Genomic DNA, 15,881 nt, shown 5'->3' on the forward strand with positions numbered 1-15,881 from the left:
AGATCAGGAAGGGATCAAGCATAACCAGGCTCGAAGGGCTGATTTGCCTACTTCTGCTCCTAATTCCTGTGTACCTCAGGTGGCATTAGGCAGGATCTCATAGAAATTTATAAAATTCTAAGAGGATTACACAAGGCAGATTCAAAAAGAATGTTCCCGATGGTGGAAGAGCACAGAATTAAGGGTCATGGTTTGAGGGTAAGAGGATTTTAGGATTGAGGTGAGGAGAAGTTTCTTCACCCAGAGGGTGGTGAATGTGTGGAATTCACCACCATAGAAAGTAGTTGAAGCTAAAATGCTGTGTGATTTCAAGAAGAAATTAGATATAGCTCTTGAGGCTAAAGTGATCAAGGGATATGAGGCGGGGAGGGAGGATCAGGATATTGAATTTGATGATCAGCCATGATCAAATTGAATGGCAGAGCAGGCTCAAAGAGCCAAATGGCCTATTCCTGCTTCTATTTTCTATGTTTCCATTACGTCACTGCTGTAACCATGCTACAACCATCAAAAGTATTGTATTAATGCAAATTTTCTTTCTCATCTTTCCCTTAACGTTTTCTTGCATTTCTCCTCAAATTCTTTTGACTCATGCAAATTATAATGTTTTTCCTGTTGTTCAACTGCTGTCTTGACACAGGAAGAATGAGGGTTGTGGTTTGCAGAGCAGCTGCAGCAGGACTCTGGACAAGAGTATTCAGTCTCCTCAGCAAACCTTCAGCCTTGGGCATGCCCCTCCCTCTCCCAATCCACACAGCTAACTTTCAGAAATTAAGATTTTTCATTTTTATGAATAAAAATTCTGCATTTATAATGAGAAATTTATTTACATGAAAAGGAGAATATTATGATACTGATGGTACATTCTCATTTTGCTACACTTCACATGTTTTGTATTCAAAGAAATGCACGTTATAACGTGATAAGATTCACATGATGTAATACTAGACAGTCCTGCAACAGTTACTAGATTATGTACAATTTACACAAATAATAATCATTAGAAAAGAGTGGGTGCGATTAAAATGGGTGAGATTAAATCACACTATTTGATATTATTGACTGGTCTCTGGTCTTTGGAATAGCAGTGTCAATTGTTGTTTTGCTTCCTGCACATACTGGTGCATGAGGCATACTTTTATCTGATTCCATAGTGAGTTGTTCCTGGAACAGGTTCCTAGCATGTCTCCAGAGGCTTATGGCTTGAAGGGCACCACCCCAATCCAAGCATGGCAGACCAGGAGTCTCTCCTGCACTTACTGCCTGCCGTTGGTGTTGGAAGGATTTTGCAAGTTGATACTCAACCTGTTTGCTGCATTATGAATGTATCTTCCCGAGCCATCAAGTCCTGGGGTGGGATTCAAACCCAGGGCTTTTAGCTCAGTGGTAAGAATGCTGTGCCACGTATCTCTGTTGCATAAACAGAATGAGGATTATATGAGATTTTGGAAAATACTACAATGTATTATATTGAAATCTATATGTAAGTACATTTGGATATATATCACAATAAATCTACGCCTTTTAGTCCCACTGCTGAGGCCTGTTTGTTGACTTATGTAGTTTTATGAATAGTTCTTTCAGGTTTTTGCCACCCCTCCAAATTTTGCTTCACTAAGCAATTGTCTTATATGCCTAATGCGCCAGATTTGGCAGGATCGATGAATGGAGACTTCATCTTTGGAGAATCTCCTGTGCCTTCCTGGATGGACTAATGAAGCAATAGTTGCTGCTCCAACATCTGCACAAAGTTCTTTGTAAATTGCAAAATGCAAGAGAGGCTGTGGCCACAGCAGGTCACTTCTAGGAGAGGTTTCATTCTGATCAGTTTTGCTGATCAATATTGTGCCTGCTGCTATGAAGGCTCACTGAAAAGAATGTATCAATTGTAAGTGAGAACAGCTTGATGGCAAATTTTATGGCTTTTAATTTAGGTCATTGCAGAGACCTTTTCACTCTTACCTCAGAGTCAAAAGATTTGAACCCCACTCCAGTAACTTAAGCTCATAATGCAACCTAGCACTGAGTGAGTGCTATACTATCAGAGGCACCTAACTGTTCAGAATTGAATTGAGTCTGACCACACAGTTAGACATTTTACTATATATAAGGCATACAAATGGAAATAATAGTCCCAGGCCCCACTTATTTAGTCACAGGCTCCGCCCATTTATAGGTTCATCCAAATCATTCCAGGTCCTGTCCATTCTTTCAAAGACCGTTCCATTTCTTATCCTCCCCAACAAAGTGTAGAAGCTGGAGTGTTGAATTTATTCAAGCTGAGTTTAGTTAGATTTTTGACAGACAAGGGAATTGAGGGTGGGGCAGATAAGAAAATGGAGTTGAAACTATAACCAGATTGGGCATGATCACACTGAATGGTAGAACTGGTTTGAAGGGCTGAATGGCCTAACCCAGCTCCTAAGTCCCAGGTTCCTCTGACGAATGGCATGGTGCTTAGCACTCCTACCTCACAGCACCAGGCACCCAGGTTCAATTCCGGCTTCAGGTGATTGTGTGGAGGTTGCACATTCTCTCCATGTCTGCATGGGTTTTCTCTGGGTGCTCTATTTTCCTCTCACACTCCAAAGATGTGGATTGGCCATGTTAAATTGTCCCTTAGTGTCAGGAGGACTAGCAGGGATAGGGCGTTGGTGGGATTGTTGTCGGGACAGGCATTGCCCCATCCATCATGCAAACCAGCCTCCCACCCATTAATGCTGTGTTGGAAAAGCAGCCAGCATAATTAAGGGATCCATGCACCCTAGACATATCTCTTCCACCTTCTTCCTTCAGAAAAATGATAGAAATGTTGGAGGTCATGTACCAACTAACTCGAGAACAACTTTTTGATTTGATTTATTATTGTCATGGGTGAGTATAGTGAAAAGTATTGTTTCTTGTGCACTACACAGACAAAGCACGCCATTCACAGAGAAGAAAAGGAGAGTGCAGAATGTAGTGTTATAGTCATTGGGTATAGAGAAAGATCAACTTAATGCAAGCTAAGTCCATTCAAAAGTCTGATGGCAGCAGGAAAGAAACTGTTCTTGAATCGGCTCCTCCCTGCTGCCATTAGACTTTTGAATGGGCCTACTTTATATTAGGTTGATCATTCTTTGCACCCTAGTTATGACTGTAACATGACATTCTGCACTCTCTCCTTCCCTTCTCCCCTATGTATGGTATGCTTTGTCTGATGTGGAGATGCTGGTGTTAGACTGGGGTAAACACAGTAGGAAGTCTCACAACACCAGGTTAAAGTCCAACAGGTTTATTTGGTAGTCAAGCCACTAGCTTTCAGAACGCTCCCACTCACCTGATGAAAGAACAGCACTCCAAAAGCTAGTGGCTTGTGCTACCAAATAAACCTGTTGGACTTTAACCTGGTGTTGTGAGACTTCTAACTATGCTTTGTCTGTACAGCACGCAAGAAATAACACTTTTCACTGCCTACTAATACGTGTGACAATAATAAATCAAATGAAATCAGAATTGATGGGCCGAATAGATGCTAGGATTCCAGCACCCAGCAGGGGCAGACAAGTCCATTTGGTTGGGGAAGGGTCTAAGGCGTTGCCAGGGCACTCCCCCTTCCCGTGTTATTGGTGCAGTCCGGAGGCTGTTCCAGTCGATCCCGGCGGCCTCGGCAGGTGGAGTAATCGCTGATCGAGCGGTTGGCAGAGCGGGAGCAATGAACCGCTTCCGAGGCTCCAAGTACAGGAATACGGCACCGCGGCTGCCGCGCCGGGTGGTGAGTATCGGAGAGGGCGACAGCAGGCCTGGCGGGGCAGCTGGATAGAGTGAAGGGGGGAGAGAGAGAGAGAGAGGGAAGGAAGGGGCGGGAGAGGCTGTTCCGGCACCGGGGTACGATCCGGAGCTCACCCTCAGATTCGGGGCTCGGGCCCCGCCGCTGTCCCCTGTCCTCTGTCCCCGCGGCTGTGGGTACGGACTCTCTCGGGGCTCCCTCCCCCCGGGCCCGGCTACCCCCGGAGGCCCAGCTGCTGCGGAAGCCGCCGCTTCCTGTGAGGAAGTTGCAGTGAGGGCGGTGGGTTTCGATGCACCTCTTCCTCCCGGGGCTTCGGCTCCTGTTCTCGGTTGGAGTGAACTCCTCACACTTGCATATCTACAGCGCCTTTATTTAACCCTCAGTTCAAGTCCCCACAGCACTTGAAAGCCAATGTACTTCTGAGGCGTAGTCACCTGTTACAGTGTGAGAAAGGAGACTTGTCGATTCGTGCAGGGCAAGATCAAACAACAATGTGATAACCACCAGATCATCCCGTTTTTGTCATGTTAATTAACAGATAAACATTTGCTGGGGCATCAGGGAAAAAGCACTGGGTTGCTTGCATCCACCCGAGACGTCAGCCAAGGCTCCAGCCAAAAGACTGAATCTTTGACAGCGCAGCACTCCATCAGTGCTGCCCCTCTTATGTGCGGGATTAATATTGGATTATAGTAGTAGCACCCTGTGTAACTCAAAGAGCTTCATGCAGTCCTTTGTTCACTGGTTGAAATCTGCCTAATGACTCACCTGATGAAGGAGCAATGTTCTGAAAACTCATGATTCCAAATAAACCTGTTGGACTTTAATCTGGTGTTGTGAGACTTCTTGATCTGTCATGTAGGCAGGTGGAGCAGTCATCCTGTACTTGCAATGCCCTGTTAATAGCTATGCAGTGGTGCTTGATGAGGGTATTTGGACACCCAGTGATCCTTGGTCTATTTGTTAAAATTCCAAATGATTTGGGTGACAAATGGATGGTGATAGGGCAAGGCTTCATTGTGTATATGTAGCCATACCAGACGATTCAACAAAACAATACTGTGACTGCTATAGATGTAACAATCCTGCAAGCTCAGCACTATCCTGGAAGAGGGCAGGAATGTTGCTTCTGATGCTGTAGCCTAACCAAAATTTGTTTCCTTCAAGGAGATAAAATTCTGTTAGATTACAGAATCAGAGACAAAAGTACGCAGTAACTTTTCAATTCTCCCTGTCTTAGCATTCAAGGAGTCAGAAAGTGCACCTGGGAGAAAAAAAACTGAATATTATCATTTATATAAAAGTTGCAATATTTGAAAGTAATTTGTTAGTGCTTTGAGACATGAGATGATGACATTCTATAAAGTAAAGGTGGAGCGCAAAGGTTCCAAAGAGGAGAACTATTGCTGAGTGCACAGGTTTCGTGATGTGATCCGTTAACTGGTGATGCAACACTGATTTCGACATTTTATTGGAACTGATCCAGTCGAATGTTTCTAAGTATGAGGGTGCGGGTTGGTCTCTTGTGTTATTCAGGACTTTGCATTTACATTTGTAAAGAGTTACTTTTTTTATTTTTGTCACTATTGTATGAATAGATATTGGTTTCTGGCTCTGTTCTTTTGTGCTAATTGTGTGACTTGTTGATAAAACACATCTGAGTGATTATCTGTGTGTTGCTATATTGTTCCAGTGTGGCAGGCGGGCTTTGTCCTTCAACTCCCTCTAGCCACAAGCACAGGGGATGTGTTGCAGTCACGGGGGGGGACCAAATCTTGCAGAAGATCTAGGAATTACATTCTTTATTCAAATGGAGGCAGGAAGAGTTTGCGGGTACTTGGAAGAACAAGTTAGATTGCATAACCAGCAGGCAATGTTTGAATCTAATCATAACATTGAATAAATATCATAACGTTCAAGGATATTGGACAAGTGCAGGAAATTGGGATTAGTGTGAGTTTAGGGGTAGTTATTGTCGATGAGCCAAAGGGCCTTTTCTGCACTGTATAACCCTGATTCTATGAAATGGTGGCAGGGGGCCCAGGTCAAAATTTACTGAGAATATGGTACAAGTTTTAAATACCTTGACAGAAGGAGGCAGCTGGCTTTCCTGCGTACAGAATGACTCAGTCAGGTGGTGAGATTTGGAGAAAAAGACCCACATCAGGTGCTGCTATGTGAAGCAGAAGAAAGGACTTAGGTTGGTCACTAAGCAGGGTGCTGGTGGGATGGATTCTTTGTTTGACAAAAGCAGGCTTATGGAGAGTTAAAGGCCAAGGAGTTGCCAGAGAGTACCTTGCCAGTTTGTGTAGTTGACTCTCAAAAGCCCTTTGAAATGCCCAAGCATGCCACTCAGTTGTACTAAGCTACAACAGATAAACCAAAAAGGAATGATATTGTGGACTACTCAATATCAACCTAGGATGAGAAATGACAACAGCACACCCAGTGCTGTTGACTCCGCAAAGTCCTCGTAGGAATATCTGGGGACTTGTGTCAAAATTGGGAAAGCTGCTCCGTAGTGTAATCAAGCAACAACCTGACATCACACAGAATCAAACCTCACAGACAATGTCCCAAATAACCATCTCCATCCCTGGGTATGTCCAGACCCAACACTGGTGGCACATGGCGACAGAGTTAATAGAACATGGAACATCACAGTGCAGTACAGGCCCTTTGGCCCTAGATGTTGCACCGACCTGTGAAACCGATCTAAAGCCCATCTAACCTACACTTCTATATTATCCATATGTTTATCCAATGCCCATTTAAATGCCCTTAATGTTGGTGAATCCACTACTGTTGCAGGCAGGGCATTCCATGCTCTTACTACTGAGTAAAGAACTTACCTCTGACATCTGTCCTATATCTATCACCCCTCAATTTAAAACTATGTCCCCTCATGCTAGCCATCTCCATCCAAGGAAAAAGGTTCACACTGTCCACCCTATCTAATCCTCTGATCATCTTATATGCCCCTACTTAGTCACCTCTTAACCTTCTTCTCTCTAATGAAAACAGCCTCAAGTCCTCAGCCTTTCCTCATAAGACTTTCCCACCATACCAGGCAACATTCTGGTGAATCTCCTCTGCACCCTTTCCAATGCTCCCACATCCTTCCTATAATGCAACAACCAGAACTGTACGCAATACTCCAAGTGCGGCCGCACAAGTGTTTTGTATGGCTGCAACTTGACCTCATGGCTCCTAAATTCAATCCTTCTACCAATAAAAGCTAACACACTGTACATCTTCTTAACAACCCTACCAACCTGGGTGCCAACTTTCAGGGATCTATGCACATGGACACTGAGATCTCTCTGCTCAACCGCACTACCAAGTAACTTACCATTAGTCCAGTACTCTGTATTCCTGTTACTCCTTCCAAAGTGAATCACTTCACACTTTTAAGAGCAGGTGAAGGCCATTTTGCCCTCCAGACTGCTCTGCCATTCAATACGATCATGCCTGATCTGATTATGGCCTCAACCGCACTTGCTGATTTACTTCCCTCGTAGCCCTTGATTCCACCCACCTCCCTTCAGCTGATGAGTTAGTACTCCATGGAGAACACCAATTGGAAGAAGCACAGGGCAGAAAGAGCACAGAATGTGGGGGCTTCAATGTCTAGCCAAGATTAGCTTGGCAGTACTACTACTGACTAAACTGGCTGAGTCCTGAAGGATGTAGCTGCTAGACTGAGTCTATTGCAGGTGATGAAGGAACGAACAAGAAGAAAAAACTTTCTGGACCTTGTCTTCATCAGATCATCTTTGCAGTATTTGTAGGAGTGACCACCACAGACCTATATTCATATTGACAATACCTGTCATCATGTTGTGTGGCACTACCAGTGTGCTAAATGGAATAGATGTTGAACTGATCTAGCAACTAAAAACTGGACATACATGAGGCACTCTCAGCCCTCAGCAACAGCAGAATTGTATACAACCACAATCTGTGACCTTATGGTCAGCATATCTTTCTCTGTACTGTTATCATCAAGTCGGGGATCATCCCTTTTTCGATGAATAGTGCAAGAGAGTTTGCCAGGTATAGTATCATGTATATCTGAAAATGAGGTATCAACCTGTTAAAGTGACAGCATGGAAGAACTCCTTGAATGCTGCTCCTGCTGTTTGGTAGGCAATAGACAAAGCTAGGTGATTCCAAAAATAACTGATCAGACCAAAGCTCTGCAGTGCTGCTGCTTCTGTTTGTAAATGATGGTAGAGAATTAAACAACTAACTGGAGTACAAAGCTCCACAAATATCCCCATCCTCAATGATGGGAGAGCCCAACACATTAGTGCAAAAGACAAAGCTGAAGCATTTGCAATGTGGAACCCTAGTAAAACTGGATTTAATGGGAATCAGAGAAAGCTCACCACTGGTTAGAATCATACCTTGCACAAATATGGTTGTGGTTGTTGCAGGTCAATAATCTCAGTCCCAGGATGCAGGAGTCCCTCAGTATGGTGTCCTAGGCTAACCATCTTTAGTTGCTTCATTCCTCCATCATAAGGTTGATGTCTGCTGATGATGACAATGTTCAGCACCATTTGCATATCTCAGGTATTAAAGCAGTCGGGGTCCAAATGTAGCTAGACCTGGGCAACGTTTAGGCTTTGGCTGAAGTGTGGTGGAGTGTCAGGCAATGATGATCTCCCCCTGACATTCAAATAAATGCATTTTGTTGCTCCTGGAATATCCTCCAGCACTATTCATTGAAGCATGGCTTCAATCTTCTGGCTTGGTGGTAATGGTAGAGTGGAGGATATGCTGGACCATGAGGTTACAGATTGTGGTTGAGTACAATTCTGCTGCTGCTCTTGGCCTTCAGTACCTCATGGATACCCAGACTTCAGTTGTTGGTCTGTTTAAAGTCTATTCCATTTTGCATGGTGGTAGTGCTACACAACATGTTAAAGGATGTTCTCATTGTGAAGACGGAACTTTGTCTCCACAAGGATTGTGCAGTGTCACTCTTATGGACGTTGTCATGGACAGATGCGTCTGTGGCAGACAGATTGGTGAGGATGAGGTCAAGTATGTTTTTCTCTCATTGGTTCCCTCACCACCTGCTGCAGTCCCAGTCTAGCAGCCATGTCATTTAAGATCTAGCCAGCTCAGTCTGTGGTGGTACTGCCAAGCCAATCTTGGATATGGACATTGAAGTCCCCTACCCTGAATACATTCTGCACCCTTGCCATTCTCCATGCTTTTTTTCAAGTGGTGTCCAACTAGAAGAGCTTTCATTCATCAGCTGAGGAGGATGGAACGTAGTGAGGTTTCTTGCCCATGTTTAGTCTGAAGCCATGAGACTTAATGGGGTCCAGAGTCAATGTTGAGGACTTCCAGGGCAACTCCCTCCCTACTGTATACCACTGTGTCGCTATTATACGTTTCAAGTGGTTGCATGAAGTGAGGACAAAACAGTGCTCATTTCAACAAGGAGATTTGTTAGTGCATAAATAAGAAATAGGTACCAGTCACATTGTTAGCAAAAACCAGTCTAATTTTTTGCACAGTTCAAAATGAAGACAAATCAGTTTGGTATTACCATGCTGACTGACCAATTGTCATTTCAAAATGATTTCTCAGAATCATCTCTAGAAGTAGAACTTCTTCAATCCCTAGTGTTATAAATACTGCTACAGAACTCTTAGTTGAATCTGAGTTGCCTGATGATTGTGTTTTTGCTACTATTCAACATGAGACTGATGCAGAATTTCTTCCAAGAAAAATGTCTACTGAGGTTCCAAATAAGAACGTAAGATCATAAGAAATAGGAGCAGGAGTAGGCCATCTAGCCCTTCGAGCCTGCCCCGCCATTCAATAAGATCATGGCTGATCTGACGTGGCTCAGTTCCACTTTCCCACCTTCTCCCCATAACCCTTAATCCCCTTGCCTATCAAAAACCTATCTACCCGCGTCTTAAATATATTTAGCGAGGCAGCCTCCACCACTTCAACGGGCAGAGATTCACCACCCTTTGAGTGAAGAAGTTCCTCCTCAACTCCGTTCTAAACTGTGCCCTCTCCCCCCCCCTTTATCTTGAGGCTGTGCCCTCTAGTCCTACTGTCCTTTCTGAGTGGGAAGAGCCTCTCCACCTCTATCCTATCCATCCCATTCATCATCTTATACGTCTCAATGAGATCTCCCCTCATTCTTCTAAACTCTAACGAGTTCAAGCCTAGTTTATCCAGCCTCTCCTCATAGCTCAACCCCCTCAACTCCGGCATCAGCCTAGTAAACCTCCTCTGCACTCCCTCTAAGGCCAAAATATCCTTGCATAAGTGCGGCGACCAAAACTGCACACAGTACTCCAGCTGCGGCCTCACCAGTGCCCTGTAAAGTTGCAGCAAGGCCTCCCTACTTTTATATTCAATCCCCCTCGCTATGAAGGCCAGCATCCCATTCGCCTTCCTGACCACCTGCTGCACCTGCAGGCTGGGTTTTTGTGACTCATGCACAAGGACCCCGAGGTCCCTCTGCACCGTCGCATGCTGCAGTTTTTTGCCATGTAAGTAGTAGTCCTTCCTACCATTATTCCTACCAAAGTGGACAACTTCACACTTGCCAACATTAAATTCCATTTGCCAGTTCCTGGCCCATTTGCCCAGCCTATCTAGATCCCTCTGCAGACTTTCCACACCCTCTGCACAATTTGCTGTTCCACCAATCTTGGTGTCATCAGCAAATTTCGACACCATACACTCGGTTCCCTCCTCCAGATCATCTATATAAATGGTAAATAGCTGAGGCCCCAGCACTGACCCCTGGGGCACTCCACTAGTCACCAACCACCAATCCGAATAGCACACATTGACCCCCACTCTCTGCCTCCTATTTGACAGCCAATCCCCTATCCACACTAACACCCTACCCCCAACTCCATGCCCCCTAACCTTCTGTAACAACCTCTTGTGCAGCACCTTATCAAACGCCTCCTGAAAATCAAGAAACACCACATCTACCAGTTCTCCTCTATCCACCGCACTAGACACATCCTCATAGAATTCCAATAAATTCGTCAGACACGACTTCCCCTTAACGAAACCGTGCTGCGTCTGCTGTATCAAACAATTCTCCTCAAGATGCCTCGCTATTTTCTCCTTGATTACGGATTCAAGCATTTTACCTACAACAGACGTTAAACTAACCGGCCTATAATTCCCTGCCTTTTGCCTGCTACCCTTCTTAAACAACGGTGTAACATTAGCCGTTTTCCAATCTTTGGGCACTTCCCCGGAATCCAGCAAGGTTTGGAAAATAATCATCAAGGCATCCACTATCACCTCCGCCATTTCTTTCAGAACCCTTGGATGCATTCCATCCGGTCCTGGGGACTTGTCCACAGTCAGTCCCTCCAGTCTGTCGAGCACTGACTCTCTAGTAACAAAAATGTCATTCAGGCCCTCCACTCCTACCATCTTTCCATCGCTAACACCCGGATCAAGGACAGCCAAATTCCAGAATGTCATTTACAACCATAGAGGAATAGACATCCTCCTAATTGACTTTCTTATTGACCGTGTGTAATGATTAATGGTGCATAGTACTATACCTAGAGTGTTATTGATCCTACGTACAACGTCGTAGAATTTGTTGTCATGACCAAAGATGTGAAGGGGAAGGGATGCTATAAATTTAAGCAGTTGCATGATTGCTTTAAGAGCAAGTCATATGATTTGATGGTGATGTCACTGAGGTGGTTCAGAGGCTCCTGCTTTTAGTTTGTTTATACTCTATTGAGGCAACAACTCTTTCATTAAACTTCTTTGTTTCCTTTTAGAATCTACATGTACAAACCTTTTCTTTTTGTGTAAAACACATAATCTTTTATATAGTTAGGACATTACAAAAAGAAAAATGGTGACAAGTTGAGTTCTGTTTCATCGAGAACATCCTAAATAGAAAAAAAGACATTGTGGGCCCTTGCACTTTGAATATTAGAAAGCTGGGGAATAGGGGAAAAAAGCCTAATAGTGGGTTTCTTCTGAAGGTAATGTATCAAGTCAGTTTGGGAATATTAAGTGCAGTGTGCAGAGATGTTTAGCTGATGGGGATGTTGCCTGGTGTCCATGCTATCCCATTCAAGGGAACAAACAAGTAAATAAAAAGCTGAGGGGAGATAAACTGATGCATGGATTACATGCTCCTATTTCTTATGTTCTTATATGCAGCGAGAGAGAGAGGGGAACGGGGAGGTGACGCAGTGGGAGAGACGATTTATAAAACTGGGTGCAGAGCTCTAGGGTTGGAACATATTGCTGTTTCTGAGAAGGATTATTAGGAATAAGAAGATTTCACGCACGTATCTGAATCTCTTTCTCTCTGCCTCCACAGGACTGGATCCATGACATTCGGGCAGGCTCCGCTGTCTCCTATGGAAATCATATCAAATCAAGCTGTGCCTTCATCGCCTTCAATACAAACGGTGCAGGTAAGAGCAACAAATGGGCTGCAGTGACCACAGTGTGTGAAACTGTCCCGGCAGGGAAAAGGCATCCTCTGCCGATACATTTAGTCACTTGGAGCATCAAGTCCCTCCTCCACCTGGACTGAGTTAGCTTGTCTCTCAGCAGGGACCGAAATTGATTCGGTGCATTATCACACATTCTCTACTAATAATCTTCAGTCTTAAAATTGGAGCCAGAAGTTCTCTTTCAGAGTGGAAATCTGGAACTTGCTCTCATAAAGATTGGTTGCTAGGGGATAATTGAAATTTAGCTGGCATTGAGAATGGAGCAAAGGGGGGGTAATTGGAGTAGAGCTACAGATCAAACTTGGGCTAACTGCATGGTGGAACAGGCCTCAAGGGGCTGAATAGCCACATTCTATTCCAGTGTGAGCTTTAGTTTCATGGAGTATTATGACGACCCACTATGTTAACATTCCTGTGTGAAGGATGGCACCTTGGGGTGAGGCATCTGATTATGGTGGGTACCTGTGGAACTGCCACTCCAGCCAGAGTAAACAGCTGCTCTGCCCAGAGTGACAAAAGAGAACAATCAGTAGTAAAGGCAGTGATTCATTCTCAACTCAAAACAGAAGGCAGAGCAAGGATAGGCTTGGGAGTCAGAAATTAACTGACGCTGCAGAAATATTCATGTAAGTGGGAAACTAGATTAATTTGTTAGAATAATCCAAGTTTATCTGTTAATCTTTTATTACTGGTTCAATAACTCAAGTCCATATCATGACATGCTGAGAGTCAGCACTGTCCTTTTGAACAGACTGTATTCTATTTAATGCAGGCGGAGGGAGTCTGGGAATTCTGCCACTGGAAACAGAAAAGCAGGATAAGCAGCACGTGTCAGAGCTTCATTGTCATGCAGGTAAGTGTAGAGAGTTGGTTCAGGTTCCTGCTATAGGTTCCTGTACTATCAGCATAGTTGTTCAGTTGGATGCAGCAAGGGAGCAGGAATATGCTCAAAGAATAACTGCATGTGCTTGGTGCAAGCTGTCCCTCTGCTGCCTGTGTATGTTTGTCACGCCTTTTATCAATGGAGCATTTGAATTTCCAGTCATTTTCACACCAGTTCAAGTCAGCTGGAGATCAGCCAGAAAGCGAAATGTATAGACTCGTAGAGGTTTACAGCAGGGAAACAGGCCCTTCGGCCCAACTTGTCCATGCCATTTTTTTTAAAACCCCTACGTTAATCCCAGTTGCCTACACTTGGCCCATATTTCTCTCTATCCATCATACTTATGTAACTATCTAAATGCTTTTTAAAAGATAAAATTGTACCCGCTTCTACTACTACCTCTGGCAGCTTGTTCCAGACACTCACCACCCTCTGTGAAAAAATTGCCCATCTGGACACTTTTATATCTCTCCCCTCACCTTAAACCTATGCCTTCTAGTTTTAGACTCCCCTACCTTTGGGAAAAGATAGTGACTATCTATCTTGTCTACATCCCTCATTTATAGACTTCTATAAGGTCACCCCTCAGCCTCCTACACACCTGAGGAAAAAGTCCCAGTCTATTCAGCCTCTCCTTCTAACTCAATCCATCAAGTCCCGGTAGCATCCTAGTAAATCTTTTTCTGTACTCTTTCTAGTTTAATAATATCCTTTTTATAATAGGGTGACCAGAATTGCACTCAGTATTCCAAGTGTGGCCTTACCAATGTCTTGTACAACTTCAACAAGATGTCCCAACTCCTGTATTCAATGTTCTGACTAGTGAAACCAAGCATACCGAACGCTTTCTTCACCACTCTGTCCACCTGTGACTCCACTTTCAAGGAGCTATGAACAAGTACCTCTAGATCTCTTTGATCTGTAACTCTCCCCAGCGCCCTACCATTAACTGAGTAAGTCCTGCCCTGGTTCAATCTATCAAAATGCATCACCTCACATTTGTCTAAATTAAATTCCTTCTGCCATTCTTCAGCCCACTGGCCCAATTGATCAAGATCCCGTTGCAATTGGAGATAACTTTCTTCACTGTCCACTATGCCACCAATCTTGGTGTCATCTGCAAACTTAATAACCATGCCCCCTATATTCTCATCCAAATCATTAATATTAATGACAAACAACGGTGGACCCAGCACTGATCCCTGAGGCACACTGCTGGTCTCAGGCCTCCAGTTTGAAAAACAACTCTCTACAGCCGCCCTCTTGTATCTATTTAGATACCTCACCCTGGATCCCGTGAGATTTAACATTATGTAACAACCTGCCATGCGCTATCTCGTCAAAAGCCTTGCTAAAGTCCATATAGACAACATCAACTGCGTGCCCTCATCTACCTTCTTGGTTACCCCTTCAAAAAACTCCATCAAATTTGTGAGACATGATTTCCCACTCAAAGCCATGCTGACTGTCCCTAATCAGTCCTTGCATCTCTAAATGCCTATAGATCCTGTCTCTCAAAATACTTCCAACGATTTACCCACCACAGATGTGAGGCTCACTGGTCTGTAGTTCCCAGGCTTTTCCCTGCAACCCTTTTTAAACAAAGACACAACATCTGCCACTTTCCAACTTTCAGGCACCTCATCCGTGACTATCGATGATTCAAATATCTCGGCGAGAGGACCCACAATTTTAGATTGCTGAATCTGGCTGTACAATGCACAAGGAACATGTATATCAGGCTAAACACACTGAGCTGCATGTTTCTTTTGTTTCACCCTCTGCCATTCAGCAGTATTGGTGGTAATTGGCTCTTCTTTGTATCCTGCGTTGAATGGTGTCGGTACTTACAGGGTGGATCGATAAAATGGAGCTGTTAACTGTTCCATACTGATCAATCTCTATCATAAGAACATAAGAAATAGGAGCAGGAGTAGGCCATCTAGCCCTTTGAGCCTGCCCCGTCATTCAATAAGATCATGGCTGATCTGAAGTGGATCAGTTCCACTTTCCCGCTTTCTCCCCATAACCCTTAATTCCCTCGTCTGTCAAAAACCTATCTACCCGTGACTTAAGTATATTTAGCGAGGTAGCCTCCACCATTTCAAAGGGCAGAGAATTCCAGAGATTCACCACCCTTTGAGTGAAGAAGTTCCTCCTCAACTCTGATCTAAACTGTCCCCCCCACCTCCCCCTTATCTTGAGGCTGTGTCCTCTAGTCCTGCTATCCTTTCTAAGCGGGGAAGAATCTCTCTACCTCTACCCTATCCATCCCCTTCATTATCTTATATGTCTCTATAAGATCCCCCCCTCATCCTTCTAAACTCCAACGAGTACAGACCTAGACTATTTAGTCTCTCTTCATAGTCCAACCGCCCTCCGCACAATTTGCTTTTCCACTCATCTTCGTGTCATCAGCAAATTTCGTCACCCTACACTCAGCCCCCTCCTCCAGGTCATCTATATAAATGGTAAATAATTGAGGCCCCAGCACCGATCTCTGCGGCACTCCACTAGTCGCCAACCAGAATAGCACCCATTGATACCAACTCTCTGCTTCCTATTAGACAACCAATCCTCTACCCACGCTAACACCTTACCCCCAAGTCTGTGCACCTTAACCTTCTGTAGCAACCTTTTATGAGGCACCGTATCAAACGCCTTTTGAAAATCTAAAAACACCACATCCACCGGTTCCCCTCTGTCTGCCGCACTAGTCACATCCTCATAGAAA

At 44.3% G+C, this 15,881-nt stretch overlaps 1 protein-coding gene across 1 annotated transcript in view; it reads left to right on the forward strand.

Moving 5' to 3' along the window:
• The first annotated feature begins 3,501 nt into the window (after window positions 1-3,501).
• coro7 (coronin 7) overlaps window positions 3,502-15,881 on the forward strand; it is a 111,709-nt gene continuing 99,329 nt past the window's right edge. The window contains exons 1-3 of the mRNA XM_080206723.1: window positions 3,502-3,754; window positions 12,126-12,222; window positions 13,037-13,117. Of these exons, the coding sequence (XP_080062849.1) occupies window positions 3,512-3,754; window positions 12,126-12,222; window positions 13,037-13,117 (421 nt within the window). The 5' untranslated portion in view covers window positions 3,502-3,511. The remainder of the gene's footprint in view (window positions 3,755-12,125; window positions 12,223-13,036; window positions 13,118-15,881) is intronic.

The sequence above is a fragment of the Carcharhinus amblyrhynchos genome, chromosome 18 (assembly GCF_965287045.1).
Source record: "Carcharhinus amblyrhynchos chromosome 18, sCarAmb.v2.hapA, whole genome shotgun sequence".
In the NCBI taxonomy this organism is placed as follows: Eukaryota; Metazoa; Chordata; class Chondrichthyes; order Carcharhiniformes; family Carcharhinidae; genus Carcharhinus; species Carcharhinus amblyrhynchos.